We start from the raw sequence: 24,365 nt of genomic DNA, 5'->3' as shown, positions 1-24,365 counted from the left end.
CAGCAACGTAATATGAACTAGGACTCCTCACACAGCTTTAATAATAATAAATTATAAAAAACTTTATAAAAAACCCACTCTCCTTGGCCAGGGCAGCTAACACCAATAAAATCACAGGAAAAACATAACAGGAAAAAACCATTTTAAAATGCAGGTTAAAATGCAATTTAAAATGCAGCCTCATTTTAAAAGTAGCCCATAGATCAAAACCTTAAGGGGAGGGAAACGTAAGGGTCAGACTGAGTCCAAACCAAAGGCCAGGCGGAACAGCTCTGTCTTGCAGGCCCTGTGGAAAACTGTTAAGTCCCGCAGGGCCCTGGTCTCTTGTGACAAAGCGTTGCAGCAAGTCGGGGCCAGTACTGAAAAGGCCCTGGCCCTAGTTGAGACCAGTCTAACCACCTTGTGACTTGGGACCTCCAAAATGTTGTTATTTGTGGTCCTTAAGGTCCTCCGCGGGGCATACCAGAGTCCCTCCAGACATCCTTTTTACTGAACATTAATGATTATTTGTGCTCGTGATGCTATCGGAGCAATCAATTGAATGTGATAAAAAATTATCAAGGGGACAGAGTGATTCCCTTGCGAAGGGAGGCTGCAGCATTTAGGACTTTTTAGTCTGGCAAAATGGCAAGCAAGAGAAGGCATTGTAGAAGCTTATAAAATAATGCAATGCGCAGAATTCTTTGAGGGAAAGAATGCGCTTTAAAGTTATGGTGTGCCCACATCCCGGCATGCACTAAAGAAGGGAACCTGAGCATGGACAGCTACTGAGCAGAAAGTCGGCTGTGATAATTAACTGTCATGAATGCTTTAGCTGAGATTCCTGCATTGCTGGGGTTGGACTAGATGCCCCTCAGGGGTCCCTTCCACTTCTATGATTCTATGATGCCAGCAAGCTTTCTGGATCATCTGGGGTGGGGATGGAGTTTTCAGGCCAGGGGAGAAACCTCTAGACAAATGTAAACTCCAGCATTTCTGATTAAGACATTTAAACTTGACACTGATACACAAACACCTCAGCTAGACACACAATAGTCTCCCATTGAGTGTCCCAAAATCCAACTATTCTGGACAACAGCCATACGAGAAATATGTAAAATAACTAAGCAAGTATTAGAAATCACCCCAGAATTGGCCCTGCTAAACATCTTCCAAGACAATACAGTGGTGCCCCGCAAGACGAATGCCTCGCAAGACGAAAACCCACTAGACGAAAGGGTTTTCCGTTTTTCAATGCGCTTCGCAAGACGAATTTCCCTATGGGCTTGCTTTGCAAGATGAAAACGTCTTGCGAGTCTTGCGATTTTTTTCGCTTTCCCCCCTTTTTCTAAGCCGCTAATAGCCTTTTAGCCGCTAAGCCACTGAGCCGCTAATAGCCGCTAAGCCGCTAATAGGGTTGCTTCGCAAGACGAAAAAACCGCTAGACGAAGAGACTCGCGGAACGGATTATTTTTGTCTTGCGAGGCACCACTGTAATGCCCATTTGCACCACAAAGAACTCATAACCCACCTACTTTCAGCAGCCAGAAACATCATAACCAGACACTGGAGAGACCTGTCAGGAGTAAGCATGGACCAAATAGTATGGGAAACAGCCCTACTAGAAAAATTAACCAATAAACTGAAATTGATACGGGGACAAATAGAAGAAGACGCCTTCACCCCTGTATGGCTCCCTTTTATCACATACACAGCCTGACAAGACAATGACAAAAATCCACCAACGGCATACAAATCAATATGGCTAACCTGATCCAAAACACCCACCCACCGCACTCACACATGAAAACAAAGACCTCCACAGCCAACCACAAATGGACAGCCACACCCTAGGCCAACCCCAACCTCTCTCGCTCCCAAAGGAACACAAGCAAATAGCAGAGAACCTGCACAAGCAACACTGAGACAAAACCCCACATATATTAAGTAAAATAGAAACATATTCCTAATGTCTCAACAAATGAAACTGATCTGTAAAAAATGTTACTTGAAAAGAGAGAGAGAGAGAGATTGCACATACTTTTGTAAACCAAGAAAATCTTTAATAAAAATACATTTAAAAACAACAATAGTCTCCCATCCTTGCTTTATGTTCCCTCTCCAATCCAGGCCGGATGAGGACCAACTGCAGTCAGTGCGAGAAGACCTTGACCCTGCAGACGTCCGTGAAAGTCCTGTATGTCTTTGTCGTCTTGCTCATTGTGGCTGTGGTGGTGCTGGCAGCTCTGGGTGAGTAGGAAACACACATCCCTCCTGTCTCTCAGGTTCAGGATACAGAAACAGAAATCATCAAGGGGGTGGAGTTGCTCTACTCTGCAGCAAGGTTGCAGAACCCTGGGACTTTTTAGTTTAGAGAGAAGATCAGGAAGAGGCAACGTGGTGGTTTATAAAATTATTCATTGCATGGAGAAAGCAGACGGAGAATCGTTTTCCTCTCTCAAAAAGCTAGAACCGGTGAAGATCCAATGAAGGTGAATGCTGGAAGATTTGGGACAAGGGAAGGGTTTCTTCGCAAAGTGCATAGTTGTGGGAATGTTCAGGGATGCAGGAGAGAATATATTGTTTGATTTCCAACTTGTGTTAACAAGTTCACAATTTAGCAGAGTAACATTCCCCTTTTTAAACTTGCACAGCAGATGCGTTTGCTCAGGATCGCTAAAGCCTCTAAAATAAGTTTCCTTGGTAATTCCCCCTTTAGTCCCTCATAAAAAAGATAGACACGACACAGTCTTCTATAAAAGTATAAAAAGAGTTTACTCACTCACATTCTGTTCACAGATGGATCCCAGAAGGCAAACTTAAGTTACAAAAGTAATATACACCTGGAAACTATCCCATAAGGAGACAGTCCCTTTGTCCTCTCTTGACTGGAAGCCAAGAGAGCATCTTAGGCTAAGCAGATGTTGCTTCTTCGACAAACATAGTCAGAGAGAGAGATGGATGACCAGTCCTGCTTTTTTGTTACCTGGGCAGGTGAGGTCACACCCACCTCTAGTCATATGCAGAGGAGGTCTGTCCCAGACAGGAGAAACAGGAAGTTCCGACTGGCTGGTCCAGACATCCCCTTTTTATGTCCACTCTAGGGATGTTGTACTTGTCTGCTCTGTGTTTCACATCCCACAGTAGTTAAGCTGTAGAACTCTCTGCCACAGAAAGCAGTGATGGTCACCAACTTGTATGGCTTTAAGAGAGATCCAGGCCCTTTTGGAAGATCCATTTCAGTCAGGGTTTAGGCCTGGTTTTGGCACATTAATTGCTTTGGTCACCCTGTATGATGACCTCTGTCAAGAGAGAGACAAGGGAAACATGTCCCTGTTAATTCTTCTCAACCTCTTTCGATACCATAGAATCATAGAATCATAGAGTTGGAAGAGACCACAAGGGCCATCGAGTCCAACCCCCTGCCAAGCAGGAAACCCCATCAGAGCACTCCTGACATATGGTTGTCAAGCCTCTGCTTCAAGACCTCCAAAGAAGGAGACTCCACCACACTCCTTGGCAGCAAATTCCACTGTCAACCAGCTCTTACTGTCAGGAAGTTCCTCCTAATGTTTAGGTGGAATCTTCTTTCTTGTAGTTTGGATCCATTGCTCCGTGTCCGCTTCTCTGGAGCAGCAGAAAACAACCTTTTTCCCTCCTCTATGTGACATCCTTTTATTACTGCCGACCATGGCATCCTTCTGGAACGACTCTCCGAACTAGGGTTTGGTGGCACCGCTTTGCGGTGGTTCCAGTCCTACTTGGATGGTCGTTGCAGAGGTTGCTCACCAGAGCAAGACGGTCTGAGCATATTACACCAATCCTGGTCCGACTGCGCTGGCTATGAATTAGTTTCCGGGCTCAATGCAAAGTGCTGGTTTTGACCTATAAAGCCTTAAACAGATCAGGACCACAATGTTGGCATACAACCAAGGATCAGGGGGCAATTGGCAGGCCCCCAGCTGGCTCCAGCCCACCAGCTGTCAAGAAATCGGGAGTCACGAAGTCAAGGGTCCGAGGGTCAAGAAGCAAGGAGTCACGAGGTCAAGGGTCCGAGGGTCAGGAAGCAAGGAGTCACAAATTCAAGGGTCTGAGGGTCAAGAAGCAAGGAGTCACGAGGTCAAGGGTCAGGAAGCAAGGAGTCACAAATTCAAGGGTCCGAGGATCAGGAAGCAAGGAGTCACAAGGTCAGGGTCCAAGGGTCAAGAAGCAAGGAGTCATGAAGTCATGGGTCTGAGGGTCAGGAAGCAAGGAGTCACGAAGTCAAGGGTCCGAGAGTGAAGAAGCAAGGAGCCAAATGCAGCAAGGCAGGAAACATGTTGCTGTGGCAAAGAGCCGAAAGGAAATGCTGACCTTATATCCCTTCCCGGCTCTTGCCACCAGGTGCTGTGAGTTACCAATCGGCCTCACCTGTGCAGCCGCACCTTGCCTCCTCAGAACAAACTTAGGAAGGCCCCAATCCTGCAAAGTCCTATTAGTCACAGGGCCCAGCTCCTGCACACACTCCTGACGCACCTCTCTTTCCATCCCAGGCCTCTCTGCCTGGGCGTCTTTCGCTGCATCCAACCTCCTGGACCAGGAAAGGAGGCCCTTCTCTCATCTCTGGGTCTCGGCCGAGACCACCCACTGCCTCTTGGCATGGCTGGCGCACCAGGTGGCCTGGGCTGAGAGCCCTTCCTTGGTCTGAGGCAGCAACGTCCCTGCTTCCCCCAGGTGGCCTTCCCTGCCTGTTGTTTTGGGCAGAGAGAAGCTGCCCTCTCTCTCGAGATCACGTGCCCCAAAGCTGAACTGAACTTGTGGGCCTGGCACACAGCTGAGAGGAGCCTGAGGTTTGGGTCCTGTCCCAGCCCACAGCAGAGCCACGAATTCTGCAGCGCCGGCAGCTGCCTGGGTGGCGAAGGAGCTCTGCGTTCATATATTCATTGGCCTGATCCTCTCCTTACGGTCTTGCAAGAGAATCACAAATCACGCCTAAGGTAGCAGATGCCCGATGCAGATTGTGCAGGCTGATTCAAGAGTCCTCCATTTGCAACTTTCGCTCAGAATGCAGAATTTCGGGTTTGCTTGGTGCAAAATTTCAGGGGTTGTTTGTTGTAGCCCAAGACCACTTTGTTCCAAGGAGTCCTGCCCTTGAGCCAGTTTAGCGGCAAGAACATTCAAGGATCTCAGATGGAGACGCAGTTGTCTATAGAAGTGGGGGCTTCGGCTGGCAACCAAAGTTGCCTAGAGGACAGGCAATGGATGGGCAGAGAAGGCAAGAGCCGGGTTACAAACTGTCAGAGCTGCCTCTAGGTCCCAGCTCACAGAGGACCAACGCTAGTCAGTAATAATGTACAAAAGTCTTTATTGAAGTTCAGTTTCCATTTCCAAGCCGCAGCGTGCAGCTCTACGTCTTAGAACCTAGATCGGCGAAGCTCCGTCTGAGTCTCCACCCCCTGTACACCAGTTTAAGACTCCAGCCTTACTCCACCTCTTCCGTTGCTCTTTCCTCCTCTGGGTCCTTCTGCCCCCCGGGGTCTCCTCCTTTCTGGACTCTTCTGACGCTGACCCCCCTGACTCTTGTCCCTCCTTTCGGCGGGCTTTAGGACCTGGCTCCCTATCCGGGCTACCTGCTGTGCCGCTCGCCTGTACATTTGAACTTGGCGCGCGCGCCCAGCCTCCAACTTTCCTCTTGACCGTTTCCGCGCTCTCCGATGGAGGCGTGGTCAATCCTGACTCATCTCCTCCCGCTGGTGGTGAGCAGCCTGATCCCGATACCTGGGACTCCTCCCCCCCACTGCGCTCTGGTGGGGAAGCTGGTCCTGATTTCCAACTGCTGCTCTCTGAGTCCCCTCTGGCCCCTTCTTCCTGGGGTGTCCCCCTAGGCACCCCCCTTGCTCTGACCATGGGCGCCCCCTTCTGTGAATCTTCCGATTCGCTGGAAAGACTCAGGGACCTCGGACCACTGTCATCGCTTATGCTCCCTTCGGATTCCTCCCCCTCGCTTTCCATTTCCTCCCTCTCCTGTGCCTCTGCTCCTGAGCCCCTGACACAAACGCTTCAGGTTGCGTTTTTTCAGGTTGTGGACCACCAAAACCCAGAAGTACCAGAACGGGTTACTTTTGGGGTTTTGGCGGTCGCACATGCGCAGAAGAGCTAAATCACGCTTTGCGCATGCACAGAAGCACTGAATCGCAACCCGCACGTGCACAGACACGGCGCTGCGGGTTGCGAACGTGCATCCTGCATGGATCATGTTCGCAACTCAAGCGTCCGCTGTACAGTTGTACCTTGGATCCCGAACACTTGGTACTCGGACGTTTTGGCTCCCGAGCGCCGCAATGTTCCTGTTTGCGAATGTTCTTGGGAACCCGAATGTCCAACGGAGCTTCCGATTGGCTGCAGGAGCTTCCTTGCAGCCAATCAGAAACCGCGCCTTGGTTTCCGAACATTTTGGAAGTCGAATGGATTCCGTTCGACTTCCAAGGTACGACTGTATAAGGATCGGTTGCAGGGCTCAGTTGGCCTGCGTTCTAAAGAAGGCAAGATTTCAGCATTGAGTGGAAAGGAGGAAGGCTGTCAGTTTTCTGTGTATGGCTCAGAGCTACACAATGGGTAAAGCTTGGTTATTTATTTATTTTCATTATGTTTTCACATTGCTTGACTGTTAAAAAAAAAAAAAAACACCTCCAAGCAGTTTCCCCCAAAAATGGTAAACACAATAAAATTATCAATAGCGATCAAGAAGCTGCAGTTGGTGCAGAATGCTGCAATATGATTGCTGACCAGAGTGAGGCCTTGCCAGCATACAACACCTGGGATCAGAGATCTGCACTGGTTGCCAATTTTCTACCAGACCAAGATAAAGATGTTGCTAATAGTATAATAAAACCCTTAACAACTTGGGACCAGTTTACCTAAGATCATAATCCTCTTTCTGCATTTGGTAAAAAAAGCTCCCTCTTTTAGTATGGCTTTAGTATAGCAGCGTCTACACTTCGGAACTCCCTGCCTATTGATATAAGGCCTTCGGTGCACAATTTTCAACGGCTGCTAAAAACATTTTTGTTTAGACCCAGGTGTTTAAAAAGTTGCTGCGAGTTCTTTTCTTAGCATATTGTTCATTCCACTTTTTGAAAGCCTTAAAAAAAAACAACCCTCAAATGTTGGATGAATTTTATGAAATAAATAAAGCACCAATACTTTTCTAAGCACCATACAGAGATTGAAACCAGCATGTTCACAATCAGAGAATCACAGCACAAAATGTACATGACATGGGGAGGGAAGAGGAAAGCAAAGCCAATCCTTGAAATTAGTAACTGGAAAGGGAAGTTTGAAAGGAAACCAGATCTGGGTCAGGAGTATTTTTAGAAATAAAGAATCCATTTCTGAAAAATGCCGGAAACTTTGGGAACTATGTTGATAGGCTGCACTGTAAGCATTTTCAACATTGCAAGGTTGGTAAACGAAGCTGAGATTCTGCCTAAAATCTGGTTTGACATAAAAAGAAGATTGAAATCCTACACACACACACACACACACTCTGCATCAACCAAGCAGCGTCACCATTTTTCCACCTCATTTTCCCCAGGAAAGGAAACCTCAAGGGTACAATACAAAGTGAAAAGCGAGGATCAGATAACCAGCTGGCCGGGAGGAACCGGTGGGATACGGTGGACTGCAAGTGAGAAACATGAGTCAGGAAAAGCGGGCGATTGCCAGGAGAAGGGGATGTTTCTTGGAGATGCATTAGCCAAAAGAACGTGAAACAGTTCCGCTCTGCTTAGTCCTTGGCTGCAGCTGGGATCTCCACCCTGGAAGGAGGAGGCGGACAAATTTCAGAGGGTAAAACACAGCAAAACGAGGGGCAGGAGAGCAGGGTGTTCTGCTTGCAGAAAGAAAAAGAGATTGCCCATGTTGTTGTTGTTGTTTAGTTGTGTCCGCCTCTTCGTGACCCCCTGGACCAGAGCACACCAGGCCCTCCTGTCTTCCACTGCCTCCCGCAGTTGGGTCAAACTCATGCTGGCAGCTTCAAGAACACTGTCCCACCATCTCGTCCTCCGTTGTCCCCTTCTCCTTGTGCCCTCCATCTTCCCCAACATCAGGGTCTTTTCCAGGGAGCCTTCTCTTCTCATGAGGTGGCCAAAGTCTTGGAGCCTCAGCTTCAGGATCTGTCCTTCCAGTGAGCACTCAGGGCTGATTTCCTTCAGAATGGATAGATTTGATCTTCTTGCAGTCCATGGGACTCTCAAGAGTCTCCTCCAGCACCATAATTCAAAAGCATCCATTCTTCGGCGATCAGCCTTCTTTATGGTCCAGCTCTCACTTCCATACATCACTACTGGGAAAACCATAGCTTTAACTATACGGACCTTTGTTGGCAAGGTGATGTCTCTGCTTTTTAAGATTCTGTCTAAGATTCTGTTTGTCATTTCTCCCAAGAAGCAACCCACCCCAGAATTCACAGCAATCAAGGTGAGCTTTTGTGTTCAAAGCCAGGTAGCCCCAGGGATAATGTGCTCGCTTTTTGTGTCATCCTTGCAGTCTTCAAGAAGGTGGATTCTATAGCTGACGATGTTAACTCGGCCCAGACGTACTACGAGAAGAAAATCGGGTCGGTCCAGGAGAACCTCCAAGAGCTGGGTAAGTTAGAGGTTTTTCAAGAAAGGTTAGGTGTCCACCTGCCAGGGTTTCCTTGCCTGTGATCCCTGCATTGCAGAGGGTAGGGCTCGATGACCTTTGGGGTCCCCCTCTGATTCTGTGATTCAACTAGCTCAGTATTGATTACAGCAGTTCCCTGTGCTGGACCCAGGGATTAACCCGAGCAATGCAATCCAGGTCTGGTCCCGAATCCAGGCATTCCACAAGGAGTCAGTTCAACAGGGTCAAGGCAGGAAACCAGGCTAGGTCAGGCACAGGGTCTCAGGCAGGTTCTAGCAAACAGCAATGTTGCTCTCACAACCTAGGGCAGGGTCCGACAGCCTTTTATCTCTGTCGGGGTAACAGCCGATCCTGATCCCCCGGCAACTCACCTCCCTGCCTCGCCCGAAGGAGAGCACTCCTCCTGCGAGTACTCAGCTCTCTCCTTCTCTCAGACCTCAGTGTCTGCAGCTCGGGAGACGTTGGTGGGTTACTAGACCCAGAGGCTGCCTCAGCCTCCCCTGACCCAACTGGTAGTGGAGCAGCTGTAAGTGATGGCCCAGCTGGAGGCAACGAGGTCATCCCCGCATCTGGAGCCAGGGCAGGCTCAGGCCCCTGACTCAGCCCAGCTGGTGTTTGTTGCAGGGGAACTGTGCAGACTGGGACTCTTAAGGATCAGGCCCCAGACTAGGTTCAGATGATGCCTAAGGCAAAGGATCGGTGCAGACTGAGACTCCTCTGGTTCCGAGCCCAAGTCCCAGCCCATCACACTCCCCAGACTGAGGTTGCTCCAAGCCCTGCCTGAACATAACAGGGATTCAAACCATGACCTTCTGCATGCCAAGCAGGTGTCCTGCCTTTGAACTACGGACTCAGGTAAACCACAGCCAACCTCAGCCTCCTCCGCCAAATCTAGAAAAGGCTGCAGCCTCAATGTCACCTCCCAGTTGGCTCTCAGGGCAGAGCAGGGAGACTTCCCCCACCTCCACCTGTCTCTAACTCAGCTCCTTTAACAGGCGATGTTGGAAGGGACATCTCCTCTGAGTTATCCATCTGTAGGTACAGGCATGATTAAAATTGCCAGGCTGAACAGGGGGTTGGACTGAACAGGGGGTTGGACTAGATGGCCTTCGGGGGTCCCTTCCAACTGGACAATTCCACGGTTTTGCGCACAGCTAGCTTTCCATGCTGGTATCTGCTGCTGGGATGAGCAGATTCCACCCTGGTGACAATAATAATAATAATAATAATAATAATAATAATAATAATAATTTATTTATTTATTTATACCCCGCCCATCTGGATGGGCTTCCCCAGCCACTCTGGGCAGCTTCCAACAAAATATGAAAATACCGTAATGCACCAAACATTAAAAGCTTCCCTAAACAGGGCTGCCTTCAGATGTCTTCTAAAAGTCAGATACAGTGGTACCTCGGGATGTGAACGGGTTCTGTTCCGGAGCTGCGTTCACATCCCGAATGGAACGCAAGACGCAACGGCATGTCTGCGCATGCGCGGGTCACGTTTCGCTGCTTCCGCACATGCGCATGATGTCATTTTGAGAGTCTGCGCGAGCAGCGAAACCCAGAAGTAACCCACTCCGTTACTTCTGGGTTGCGGCAGAGCGCAACTCGAACGCGCTCAACCCAAAGCACATTCAACTCAAGGTATGACTGTAGTTGTTTATCTCCTTGACATCTGGTGGGAGGGCGTTCCACAGGGCGGGCACCACCACCGAGAAGGCCCTCTGTCTGGTTTCCTGTAGCTTTGCTTCTCTCAATGAGGGAACTGCCAGAAGGCCCTCGGCACTGGACCTCAGCGTCCGGGCAGAACGATGGGGGAGGAGACGCTCCTTCAGAAATACTGGGCCGAGGCCATTTAGGGCTTTAAAGGTCAGCACCAACACTTTGAATTATGTTCGGAAACGTACTATAAATGTAAGCTTCTGTCAGGTGCTCAGGAACAGTTCTGTGCTCGGAGGTCTCTGCTTAGCAGGTCTTGCAAGATCTCGGTCACAGAGGAAATGGATGAGTAAGACTTTGAAACAAGAAGAAGCAACATCTGCTTAATTGCTGAGCAACATGTCTTGTGAGGGAGCGAGAAAGTTTGCTGTCAGTCAGCAAACTGACGGCTGGATTTTGCAAGCATCTGCAAGCGATTGGGACGTCTCTGACTCACTCTCAGGAACCTGAGAAGCCAGTCTAGCAGCCCCCTCCTAAGCCAAGTTCTCAAGGGTCCAGAGGCTCCCACACTTTCTGCGGGGGTGTCACTGTCCTCATGCTTCCAGCTCACCCTCAGTGTTATCCCTCCTACCCTATAAAAAGGATTATCCAGAACAGCGGTTTGAACAACCCACTTGAGAAGATAATAACGCAATGGAATTCTAAACAGTAGCAACTAATTGCATGGTTTTTCTTTTTCAAAATCCAGTTAAAACTATTTAGTTTAATGAATTCCACGAAACAGATGAACTTGATCTAGTGAAACCAGCTTTTCAAAGTCTGATAGTCGTTCATACCTCCAGTCCTGCTCAGCCCAGGGAATTTTGGGGCATTGATGCCCCAACTGCAGAGGCAAAGCAAAGCCATCCTGGCTAAGAGCCACTGAAGGCCCCCTCCTTCTCCAGTACTGGGTCCAATGCATAGCTGTCAACTTACAGTTTTGAAAATAAGGGACCAGCAGCCTTGAAAATAAGGGACCAGCAGCCAAAATAAGGGGCCTGCAGCCTCACCTGTTCCAGGCACTCCAGTCTTCCTGTCCTCCTGCAGTCTGGTCAAACTCATGCTGGTAACTTCGAGAACACTGTCCAACCAACTTTGTAACCAGAGGTTCAACTGAATAGAATCTGAATCACATGCACCACAAGGCCTATGCAGCCTCAACTTAAGATGGCTCCCCGGCCTGGCTTTGCACTGCAAAGTTTGCAGCAGCACGTGCAACAAAATGGTGTCCAACATTCAAAAAACCCCTCAGCTTGCATTAACTAGCCACACACAAGGCATGCAAGCTCCACCCCCCAGTCGTTCTTAGACTTCTTATTGGGTGAGCAACACAGCCAAGCAACACAGTTGGAGCCTCCCTCCTCCCTGGCCGGCAGGGAGGGAGGGAGAGGAGCTGCTTCCTTTGAAATTTGAGTGACATCATTTAAGGGACATCCATCAATAAGGGACAGCAGCGGGACATGGAGCTGGAATAAGGGACTGTCCCTTCAAATAAGGGACACTTGACAGCTATGGTCCAATGCTCTTTCAAAGCCATTTAGGTTTGTGGCCATCACTGCCTGCTGTGGCAGGGAATTCCACAGTTTGCACTGCATGAAGAAGGACTTAATTTTCTCTGTCCTGAATCCAGCTGCAATGGATGTCTGTGATTGCTAGTCTTAAGAGAGAGAGAGAGAGAGAGAGAGAGAGAGAGAGACTTTTCTCTATCTACCTTGTCCATGCCAGGCATACATTTATAAACTTTCTCCTACTTGGGGACTTCCCTGGCTTTTTTCCGGCCCACGTAGGACCAGTCTGGATAGTTGGCCTTGGTGAAGATTTGATGTTTTCATCCCCAAAAAGTTTTTGATTTGAGTTTCTACTGAAACGAGGCTGCATTTTAATGTTGTATTTTAATCTTGTTTTTAAGTTGTACCTTAATCAATTGTTTTATATCTGGTGTTAGCCTCCATGAGCCCGGTCTTGGCTGGGAAGGGCGGGGTATAAATAAAATAAAATTACAATACAATACAATACAATACAATACAATACAATACTTCTGTCATATACAAGAAAGCCCCAATGCTGCATCCTTTGTTCATAGGGATCAATCTCCTTACCCTTTTCTGTGCTTTTCCCAGCTGTTCAATACCCTTTTTGAGCTGAGGCGACCAGAACGGTGCACAGTAACTGGGCAGATTTGCAGAGTTTTATTTCCGTAGTGCGTTCTGCCGTTTAGCTATGGGGCCTGGTCAAGGCCTGGTCAACTGCTGGGTATGTGCTAGAAGCTGTTTAACCAACCTGCTTTCTTTCTGCACCCCACCCTCCAATCCAGATCAGAAATCCCTGGGCAACTGCTCCTTCTGCCACGATGCAGGCCAGCTGGGACAGGAGATCAGCAGACTGCAGGAGGAGCTGGAGGGCATTCAGAAGAAGCTCTTGGCGCAGGATGTGTTGCTCGACCGAGCTGGCCAGACGCACCAGCAGCTCTCGTCCGCCAGCAACAAGATCAACGACGAGGTGGACGGGTGCTTCTCCGCCATCCAGCGGGTCAACCAGAGCCTGGCGCTCTTCCTGGCACAGGTGAGGGGCTGGCAGGGGGCCACTTCCGAGCTGGGCAGCTCGCTGAAGGAGCTGTCGCAAGAGCGCTTCGACATGGAGGCTGCCGTGCAACAGATGAACTTCACCGTCGGCCAGACCTCCGACTGGGTGCACATCCTCCAGAGGAAGATGAACGAGGAAACCTTGACGCTGCAGAAGATCGTGTCCGACTGGCAGAACTACACCCGCCTGCTGGGGGGCTTGAGGACCACCTCCTCCAAAACGGGGGAGCTGGTCAAGGGCATCCAGACCAGCCTGGGCATCACCTCGCAGAGGATCGGGCAGAACTCGGAGGGCATGCACGACCTGGTTCTGCAAGTCATGAGCCTGCAGTTGCAGCTGGACAATGTCTCCTCCTTCCTGGACGACCACGAGGAGAACATGCATGACCTCCAGTACCATGCCCGCTACACGCAGAACCGGACGGCCGAGCGCTTTGAGACGCTCGAAGGACGCATGACCTCCCACGAGATCGAAATCAGCACCATCTTCACCAACATCAACGCCACCGACAGCCACGTCCACAGCATGCTCAAATACCTGGACGACGTCCGGCTCTCCTGCACGCTGGGCTTCCATGCGCACGCCGAGGAGCTGTACTACCTGAACAGGTCGGTCAGCCTCATGCTCAGCACCACCGACCTCCTGCGCGAGCGCTTCAGCCTTCTCAGCGCCCGCCTGGACTTTGATATCCGCAACCTCTCCATGGTCATGGAAGAGATGAAGGCGGTGGACACCCGTCACGGGCAGATCCTCCGAAACGTCACTGTCTTGCGAGGTGAGAAGCGGCGATGGGGAGGCAAGCGGGAGACACAGGGTTGTTTTTATCATTACTTGTTAAATTCATTAGCCACCCTTTTTGTGAGGGCGACTCAAAGCGACTTACGAAAAATAAAGCTGTAATAGATGCATGCATTAAAACCGGGAGACAGGATATACCATATTTTTCGCTCCATAAGACATGGGTGGCGTTGTGGGTTAAACCACAGAGCCTAGGACTTGCCAATCAGAAGGTCAGCGGTTCGAATCCCCACGATGGGGTGAGCTCCCGTAGCTCAGTCCCTGTTCCTGCCAACCTCGCAGTTCGAAAGCACATCAAAGTGCAAGTAGATAAATAGGTACCGCTCCGGCGGGAAGGTAAACGGCGTTTTCGTGCGCTGCTCTGGTTCGCCAGAAGTGGCTTAGTCATGCTGGCCATATGACCCGGAAGCTGTACGCCGGCTCCCTCGGCCAATAAAGCAAGATGAGCGCCGCAACCCCAGAGTCGGCCGCGAGTGGACCTAATGGTCAGGGGTCCCTTTACCTTTTTAAGATGCACCTGACTATAAGACGCACCTAGTTTTTAGAGGGGGAATGCAAGGGAAAAAATATTCTTTAAAGGGAGCGCTTAGCAGAGCCTGTATGCATCCCAGGCTCTGCTCAGCGCTCCCTTTCACGAGCCGCGTGGAGCGTGTGTGCGCCGCTTGCAGGCTTTTCCCGAGGAGGGAGAAGGGACTGATGGGCTGCCCTTCTCCCTCCTTGGGGAAAAGCCCCCAAGAGCTGCACACACATCCAGCAGGATGAGGGCTCCTCCAAGAGCCACGCTCCCTTTAAAGAGCACACGGAGCGTGTGTGCGGCTTTTTCAAGGGAGCACTGAGCAGAGCCTCCCGCCTGCATTCGCTCCATAAGATGCACACACATTTCCCCTTACTTTTTAGGAGGGGGAAAGTGTGTCTTATAGAGTGAAAAATACGGTGCATTAAAGGATCTCACCCACTCTAAAATGCCATAGACAGTTAAAAGCCTAGTTGAAATTGTTATTACTATGATTATAATTACAGTGGAACCTTGGTTCTCAAACGCCTTGGTACTGAAACATTTCAGCTCCCGAATGCCGAAAACCTGGAAGTAAGTAAGTGTTCCGGTTTTCAAATGTTTTTCGGAAGCCGAACGTCCATGTCAGCTATTGTTTCCGGGGCGCCTGCACCAATCTGAAGCTGCGCCTTGGTTTTTGAACGGACTTCTGGAACAGATTGCGTCCGAGAAGCAAGGTACCACTGTATTTATATCCCAGTTTCTTCCCCGTCTGGGACTCAAGGAGACTTACACAGATGAAGGAATGTTTTTGCAAAGTGCTTGAAAATATGCAATGAAGGGGCCAGGCAAGCTTCTCTGGGGAAAGCTTTCCACAAATGGGGGGCCACCACAGAAAAGACCCCTTCTCATATTGCTGCAGGTGCCTTCTGTGCTAACCACTAATCACCTGCAGAGAACTTTTCATTTCCTCCAGGCCTATTCAGACAATTAAATGTACATCCTTCCACTATGGTTAAATGAGGTCTGTTTTTAACTTTGTGTGTTTGTTCTGGCATGCTTTAGGTTTCTATTGCTGGAAGCCACTTTGACCTATTTTTCATGCCACTGGGGTATACAAATATTTTAATTAATGAATGAAACAATGAAAGACATCTTCCCTGCTCCCATGGCCAGTGCAAGGGCTCTGTGCCCTTCCCACGCCAGGGGGTCTCGTGACCCCACGTGACCCAGTTCAGACTCAGGGAGGCCTAGATCCTGACCTGCACACTGTAGATTTATAGGGACCACTCTAGCCACCCAGCCACCCATGGAACAGAGTGGTAAGGGCTGCTTTCAATGCATGGCTTTGGATTTTTGCAGCCTCTCCTGAATTTCCAGAGCAGGTTTACTTGGGTTGCAAAACCCAAATAAATAGATGAGTCACGGGCTTGGGCGACAACCTCTAATATTTCGTAAGCTTGTTTTTGCCAATTTGCAGAGCTGTCTTTCCCATCAGCTGCTGGCCAGTCGAAACAAGCTTCATTCAGGGACTAATCAAAGTGGGTGTCCATATAAGAAAAGAACGTAAGAAAATCTGCTGGACTCCGAAGCATTGCTGCCTCTGACTGTGATAGCCATCAATAGCCCTGTCCTCCTCCATGGATTTGTCTAATCCTCTTTTGAAGCCATCCAAGTTGGTGGCCATCCCTGCCTCCTGTGGCAGGGAGTTCCATGGGTTAACTGAGCTGCATGAAGTCTTTTCTTCAATCTGTCCTGAGAAACAAAATCCTTCACTTTCTCCATGGCATGCTTAATTTTGTAAACTTCTATTATGTCACGTCTTCCTTGCTATTTCTCTAAGCTAAAAAGTCCCAAACCTTTCTTCAGGAGGGAGTCACTCCAGCCCCTCAATCATTTCTGTTGCCTTATTCCAGATTCACTAATCAGGATAGCTATAAAAACTCTCAGTGTCTGGGCCGAACGATGGAGGTGGAGATGCTCCTTCAGGAGTAGATCACACCAGGCATAAATTTCTAACTTTCTATCATGTCGCCTCCTGCTTGCTTTCCCTATAAACTAAAAAGCCTCCAAACTCTTCAAAAGCACACCAGCACAAATAGATAAATAGGTACCAATGTGGCGGGAAGGTAAACAGCATTTCTGTGCGCTCTAATTTCTGTCACGGTGTTCCATTGATCTAGAAGCGGTTTACTCCTGCTGGCCACACGACCCGGAAAGCTGTCCGTGGACAAACGCCGGCTCCCTTGGCCTGAAAGTGAGATGAGCGCCACAACCCCATAGTCACCTTTGACTGGACTTAACCATTGAGGGTTCCTTTAAAGGTAAAGGTAAAGGGACCACTGACCATCAGGTCCAATCGTGGCCGCCTCTGGGGTTGCGGCGCTCATCTCACTTTATTGGCCGAGGGAGCCGACGTGCAGCTTCCGGGTCATGTGGCCAGCATGACTAAGCCGCTTCTGGCAAACCAGAGTAGCGCATGGAAATGCCATTTACCTTCCCGCCAGAGCGGTATCAATTTATCTACTTGCACTTTTGACGTGCTTTTGAACTGCTAGGTTGGCAGGAGCAGTGACCGAGCAATGGGAGCTCACCCCGTTGCGGGGATTTGAACCGCTGACCTTCTGATCGGCAAGTCCTAGGCTCTGTGGTTTAACCCACAGTGCCACCTGCATCCCAACCAGGGGTCCTTTACCTTTACATTATCTAACCCCTTGAAAAGGCTGCCAGGCCATGAGCGACCTAGGCATCAAGTGTGCCAGAGGCAAGTCACAATGCCAGCCTTCCTTCATCTGTTCGCACATGAACACGGCGTTTGGGCGCTGCAGCGTTCAGGACGTGGTCCCCACAGCTGGTTCCCATTTGACACGCACTGCAACATGCATCATAAAAACACACAGGCCGTTGATTGGAAGCAGCTGAGTGTCAGCGCTCTGGCTGTGGCTCCGGCCTCCCGGGGTGGAAGGAAGGAGGGTCTGCCTTTTAGGAAGATGCTTCACTCATTGCAGCAGGGAGTGAAAGTCTGTGCCGTGTGGGGGGACCCTGCTGCAATGCAAGGATCTGCTCAGACCCCCCCAAGGTGCGCTGCTGCTGCTGCTATGGCTGCTGTCTCAGCGCATTGGACTTTTTGCACACCGCCGAAATTCCAGACCTGGGTCCGTGCATAGTTAAACTGTGGAACTGCCTCCATAGTCAGAAACAGCAAAACTTCTGAAGCTCAGTTGCTGGAAATCACAGGAGGGAAGAGGGGAGGCGGTGAAGGTCCTGTGTGAGTGTCTGGAGGTGGTTGGAGGGTGGATGGCGGCTAACAGATTGAGGTTGAATCCTGACAAGACAGGAGTACTGTTTTGGGGGATGGGGGGCAGGTGTGGAGGACTCCCTGGTCCTGAATGGGGTAACTGTGCCCCTGAAGGACCAGGTGCACAGCCTGGGAGTCATTCTGGACTCACAGCTGTCCATGGAGGTGCAGGTCAGTTCTGGGTCCAGGGCAGCTGTCTACCAGCTCCATCTGGTACACAGGATGAGACCCTCTCTGCCAGCCGACTGTCTCGCCAGAGTGGTGCATGCTCTAGTTCTCTCCCGCTTGGACTACTGCAATGCGCTCTACGTGGGGCTACCTCTGAAGGTGGCCCAGAATCTAAAACTAATCCAGAGTGCGGCAGCTAGACTGGTGACTGGGAGCGCCGCCGAGACCATATAACACCGGTCCAGTACACCCGAAGGAGCATCTCCACCCTGGACACCAGGGTCCAGCTCCAAGGGCCTTCTGCCGGTTCCCTCCCTGTGAGAAGTGAGGTTACAGGGAACCAGGCAGAGGGCCTTCTCGGTGGTGGCGCCCACCCTGTGGAATGCCCTCCCATCAGGTGTCAAGGAAATAAACAACTATCTGACTTTTAGAAGACATCTGAAGGCAGCCCTTTTTAGGGAAGTTTTTCATGTTTTATCTTTTATCATGTTTTTAATGTCCTGTTGGGAGCTGCCCAGAGTGGCAGGGGAAACCCAGCCAGATGGGCAGGGTATAAATAAGTTGTTGTTGTTAATGGGTGGGCCATTTCTTCAGCCCCCTCACCCAGCTGCAAGGTGCGAGAACATGAGCCAGAGTTTTGGGGTGTGAGCTGAGCCGGAATCAGGCTGGGAGGTGGAGACACAGAGACCTGCTTGCTCTGTGCTGAGTCCAAAGCTCTTGCCCAACAAAACCACATCCCCCATAGACTGGAATTCTTTGCGATGAGGAAGGTGATGGCCAATCTCCTGATACCCTGAGGGTGGGAGGAAGGGAAGTGTTGGTCTCCTAGGGTGGGAGGCTGGGAGAAGAAAGGAAATCTCCCAGGTGAGAGCTGGGAGGGGCTACTACCTTTACAGAGAAACATAGAATCTTAGAGTCGAAGGGCATCCAAGACTCATCTAGACCAACCCCCTTCGAGGAAGGAATCTCCACTAAACTAACTTGTGGGAAGTAGAGAACTAGCTTTAAGAGAGGACGACATGTTCTGTTTGTACTTTCCGGAGCTGTTCTTGTTTTTTTTTTACATTCGTCTCATCCAGTATTATGGGGGGGGGGACCTTTGATAAAAATCTTAATAGGCAAGGTAACTGTGGGAATAACCAGTGCCTCTTTTTTTGGAAAAAGGTGCCACCCTTTTAACATTTGGGGAAAATGTGATGGTACTGCGTACAACCTTGAGTACCCCCAGAAAAAAGCACTGTAATGCTGCACCTAATCCAGAATGCGGCAGCTAGACTGGTGACTGGCTGCCGAGACCACATTACACCAGTCTTGAAAGACCTACATTGGCTCTCAGGACTTTTCCGGGCACAATTCAAAGTGTTGGTGCTGACCTTGAAAGCCCTAAAGGGCCTTGGCTCAGTAGATTTGAAGGAGCGTCTCCACCCCCATCATTCTACCTGGACACTGAGGTCCAGCGCCAAGGGCCTTCTGGCAGTTCCCTCACTGAGAGAAGCCAAGTTACAGGGAACCAGGCAGAGGGCCTTCTCGGTAGTGGCGCCCTCCCTGTGGAACGTCCTCCCATCAGATGTCAAAGAGATAAACAACTACCTGACATTTAGATGACATCTGAAGGCAGCCCTCTTTAGGGAAGTTTTGAATGTGTGCAGTGGCGTAGCGTGGGTTGTCAGCACCCGGGGCAAGGCAAGTAATTTGCGCCCCCTAACCCGTGGATTTGCTCCCCCTAACCCCCAGATGTTGCGCCCGGTATGACCGGCCCCCCCTGCACCCCCCACGCTACGCCACTGAATGTGTGACATTTTAATGTATTCTTAATCTTTGTTGGAAGCTGCCCAGAGTGGCTGGGGAAACCTAGCCAGATGGGCGGGGTACAACTAATAAATTATTATTATGATGTTCAAATCCAGCTTGCAGGTTTCCCATAGATATCTGACTGGCTTCTGTGAGAACCGGATGCTGAGTTAGACCGACCATTGGCGTCCTAGAATTGATGCAGTCGACAAAGTCTGATACTGGTCTGAATCTCCCTAGCTGCTTGGAAGTTGGCAATAGTCAGTGATGACAGCACTCTGCATATGCTCAGAGTCCCCCTTTATTTCTCCCGCACACCTTTCAGGACAAGAGTTCCTGATTTTGGAGCCAAGCCTTGGATCAAACAAAGCCCTAGATTTGGGGTGCCAAGCCGGGACCTTCATCGCCCCGCCCATCTCCCTTAAATTTTGAGCCTCTTAGGATCTTCCCGGTTGCCGCAGCTTCAGCAAAGTCTCCCCCACTTCCCTGGCCCAGCTGCTCCGAGTGCTGTTTATCCTTCCTGCTGCTGAGCTCTGTTATTTTAAATTTTTTTTATTGCTATGGAAATAGAGTGCAATGCACAGCGAGCTGGCGCAAGCCAGAACCACCCCTGGGTACCGCCTCAGACTGGCCAGTTATGTGCGTGGCCTGGCAGGATGGTCTGAGTCAATACAGGATTGCGTCCCAAGCCGGCGGAGCTGTGAGCTTGCAAAGGCCAGCTGGGGCGGCCGAACCTCCTGGAGGTTTTCTTTGGCTTTCTCTGGGTGGGAGGGGAGCGCTCGAGGCTGCTGTTGATCTCTCTGCTTGCAGATCCCAGCACATTGAGTTCCCAGACCCTCCCCGCCAGGTAGCCAGATCTAAGCAGTCCCAGGCTGGATCCTCCCCTCTTCACCCTCAGGTTGGCAAGGAGAACATCACACAGTTGCCCGTGACATGTTGCAGAAAGACACCGGCCCAGAGGCGCCTCCGGGCAGTCTCTGGGAGACCTGTTTGTTTGCAAATGTCCCGGGCTCAGCTTCCAAATCCTAGAGGCCCAGCAAAAGAGCCAAGAATATCAGCAAGACTGCTTTGCTTCTGTCGACCCTGTTAACGGAGAAATCTGAGGGCTCCCTTGGACAAAAAAGCAAGGACCCCAGCCAGGAAGACCAAAGGAGTAGGCTTGGTCTTGATTGAAGACGGTCACTACAGGACTCCCACCTGCTCCAAGGTGAAACAGGATGGAAGCCCCAAAGAAAAGAGAACCCAAACTTTTATTAGCCGCTAATCTCCATGTTACACCCCCCCCCCAACTACATCACTAATACATCATGGGTACATCATGAAAGGGGAGGTCTGGTGGCAGGAATCTGAGCATCCTGGACCCTGCCCCATGGTTCCCCTTGCCCTCCACCAAACACCCATCAAGTGTCACAAAAGAGATATTTACGTTTCCCTGTTTGGCAGCCAAGTTCATCCCACCCTTTTGTCTTCATCTGAGTTTGTTATTTCTGGAATGGCTACCTGTCTGGCACTCAGGTATCAGGAGGCCAGGGATTATCCCTCAGGCAGAGGGGCTGCTGAGGAGCTGAGCTCATATGTCTAGACGAATTTCTGAAGTTTTCCCAGTGAGCCAGTACATAGGAACATTTATCAGTGAATTGTTGCATTTGGTATCGTGCAGCAGAGGCCCTTTGAATAGATAGGAAGAAACTGTGATGAAGTGTTTTGTGGGGACAAATCACAAAAGTCACAAAAGTGATTGCGCTGGTTTTGGTAGTGGGCTGCATGTGCATGATATCTGCTGGAGGGGCAACCCCCCCCAAAAAACCCTATACATAAATTCCTGCAACAGCCCTGATCCAGCAGTTTCTCCTTATGTCTTCAAACATGGTATAATGTGTGGATGGACAGCTGTGAGTCCAAAATGACTCTCAGGCTGTGCACCTGGTCCTTCAGGGGCACAGTTACCCCATTCAGGACCAGGGAGTCCTCCACACCTGCCCGCCCCCTGTCTCCCAAAACAGTACAGTGGTACCTCTGGATGCAAACGGGATCTGTTCTGGAGCCCCGTTTGCATTCTGAAGCCAAAGCAACTCGCATCTGCGCGTGCGCGGGTCGTGATTCGCCGCTTCCACACACTCCTGTGACGTCACTTTGAGCTGCGAAACCTGGAAGTAACGCGCTCCGTTACTTCCGGGTCGCCGCAGAGTGCAACCCGAAAACACCCAACATGAAGCTACTTCAACCCGAGGTCTGACTGTACATCTGTCTTGTCAGAATTCAACCTCAATCTGTTGGCCGCCATCCATCCTTAGTTGTTGCTCTTACAACTCAGATCATTATTTTGGGATGCCGATGAGGATATTCAAGTGGTCATTTTTCTTACACAGAAACCTGTACGGTTCAGCAATCTCTTCTATAGGATCCCAAGCCTCACTGGGCACAGGAGGCCAATAATTGGAAAGGGGACCCAGGGCATCATCCAGACTGACCCCCATCACAATCTCATAGTGGTACACTGCCCTAGATGTTGTTGCATTGTTTACTGTCGCTGACCCCATGTTTCCCTCTCTTCCTATCCAGGTGTCCCTGGCCCACCCGGCCCTCGAGGATACAGAGGCGACGTTGGCGTCAAAGGGCCGACTGGGAGCAGAGGAGCGAAAGGCGACACCGGGAGCCTGGGGCCACCAGGGCCCCCCGGAGCCCAGGGCCCCCCAGGCAACCCGGGCCCTGCAGGCGAGAGAGGCCTCGTGGGCGTGAAAGGCCTCCCTGGCATCAAAGGGGCCAAGGGGAGCTTCGGACAAGGGGGCGCCAAAGGGCAAGCGGGCCCCAAGGGCGATGTGGGGGCCCCAGGACCTGGGGGACCACCGGGACCAGCTGGACCTCCTGGGCTGCAGGGGAAGCCGGGAATCCCAGGGAAAATGGGGCCGCCGGGCCCAATCGGGCCGACCGGGCCAAAAGGGGACCCTGGGATCCAGGGGCGGCCGGGGTTACCAGGGCCCCCGGGGCCCCCGGGAATGTGAGTGGTTCCTTTGGCCCCCATACAAAAGGTGTGGGGGTAGAAGTGTTGGAGGTGGACAGGCGGACAGACTCTTTTCAACTGCCCCCCACATCCAGTGCAGCCCCACTCCCCAGCTCCTCATTTATTCTGCACAGTTCGGGGCACTGTTTGCAGCAGCTTCGGGGGAACTGGAGAACCATCCAAGGCGAAGAGTTGCAGCTGCTAAACCCTCCCGCCTCGTGTCGAGCACCTTCTTTGCCTGCCCCCCAGCCCAGGACCACTGAGATCGAACCGCTAAACAGATCCCCAGATCCCTGGCTATTTGCCCTTCCAAAGACTCCTTTGGAAGTGAGCCAGTGTGGAGTAGTGGTTAAGAGCGATAGACTCGTAATCTGGGGAACCGGGTTCGTGTCTCCGCTCCTCCACATGCACCTGCTGGGTGACCTTGGGCCAGTCACACTTCTCTGAAGTCTCTCAGCCCCACTCACCTCACAGAGTGTTTGTTGTGGGGCAGGAAGGGAAAGGAGATTGTTAGCCGCTTTGAGACTCCTTCGGGTAGTGATAAAGTGGGATATCAAATCCAAACTAGTACTCCTCCTCCTCCTCCTCCTCCTCCTCCTCCTCCTCCTCCTCCTCCTCCTCCTCTTCTTCTTCTTCTTCTTCTTCTTCCTCTTCTTCTGTCAACCTACGCGTGAGCCAGGGAAAGATGGGAGGGTGTTTTCCATTGCAGTGGAAGAGCAAAATTTGTGCATGTGTGTGTGCTGGGCCTGGGGTTTAACCTGAGCAATGCAATCCGGGTCCAGTCCCGAATCCAGGGATTTCACAAGGAGTCAGTCTGACAGGGTCAAGGCAGGAAACCCGGCAAGGTCAGGTAAAGGATCTCAGCCAGGTTCCAGCAAGCAGCAATGTTGCTCCTGCAACCTGGGGCAAGGTCCGACAGCATTTTATCTCGGACGCGGTAACGGACGGTCCTGATCCCCCGGCGACTCACCTCCCTGTCACGCCCAAAGGCAAGCACTCCTCCTGTGAGTACTCAGGTCTCTCCTTCTCTCAGATCTTAGTCTCTGCAGCTCGGGAGACGTCAGTGGGTGACTAGACCCAGGGGCCGCCTCAGCCTCCCCTGACCCAACTGGTAGTGGAGCAGCTGTAAGCGATGGCCCAGCTGGAGGCAACGAGGGAATCCCCGCATCTGGAGCCAGGGCAGGATCAGGCCCCTGACTTGGCCCAGCTGGTGCTTGTTGCAGGGGAACCTGTGCAGACTGGGGCTCTTCAGGATCAGGCCCCAGACTAGGTTCAGATGATGCCTGAGGCAAGGGATCCGGTGCAGACTGAGACTCCTCCAGTTCCAAGTCCAAGCCCGAGTCCCAGGCCATCACAATGTGTAGATTTGGGTGTGCACATATGTGCGTGTGAAAGGTTGCCACCTTTTCCCCTTGCCCTGCTCCTGCGCCTTTTAGCAGCAGCCCAACACATAAAAATGCATCGTTAAACTATGGAACTCCCTTCCACTGGAGATGGCCACCAACTTGGATGGCTGCACAGTCAGAGGCAGCCATGCTTCTGAACACCAGTTGCTGGAAGTCGCAGGAGAGGAGAGGGCTCTCATGCTCAGATCCTGCTAACAGCCTTCCCATTAAGGTATCTAGTTGGCCCCTTTGAGAACAGGATTCTGGACTGACCTGACCCAGCAGGCTCTTCTTAGCTGGAGATACTCTTCCTCCCTCCTGCTCCCATGGGTGGAAAAGCCTTAGCTGCTACATTTCCGGATGCGGGTTGTTGCAGAAAGCAGAAGAGCAGGGCAGGCGGCACAGATGTTCAGCGCTCCCGGTAGAACGTCTGCAGGCTGTTTACCACCATTCCGGTTTCTCCCACAGCAGCAGAAATGGAGAGATGGTTAGGACAGGCCATAGTTCATTGGTAGAGCCCAGGCTT

The 24,365-nt window shown here is 51.0% G+C and overlaps 1 protein-coding gene across 1 annotated transcript in view; it reads left to right on the top strand.

Moving 5' to 3' along the window:
• The window catches only part of SCARA3 (scavenger receptor class A member 3), a 42,910-nt gene extending 20,380 nt beyond the window's left edge, over positions 1-22,530 (top strand). Inside the window, exons 3-6 of the mRNA XM_081904079.1 lie at positions 2,110-2,229; positions 8,506-8,604; positions 12,637-13,680; positions 22,016-22,530. Coding sequence (XP_081760205.1) covers positions 2,110-2,229; positions 8,506-8,604; positions 12,637-13,680; positions 22,016-22,455 — 1,703 coding nt within the window. The 3' untranslated portion in view covers positions 22,456-22,530. The remainder of the gene's footprint in view (positions 1-2,109; positions 2,230-8,505; positions 8,605-12,636; positions 13,681-22,015) is intronic.
• The last annotated feature ends 1,835 nt before the right edge of the window (positions 22,531-24,365 follow it).

This window comes from Podarcis melisellensis (assembly GCF_964234715.1).
Source record: "Podarcis melisellensis genome assembly, chromosome: 3".
Lineage (NCBI taxonomy): Eukaryota > Metazoa > Chordata > Lepidosauria > Squamata > Lacertidae > Podarcis > Podarcis melisellensis.
The sequence above is the reverse complement of the archived record's forward strand: the minus strand, read 5'-3'. Positions and strand labels throughout refer to the sequence as shown.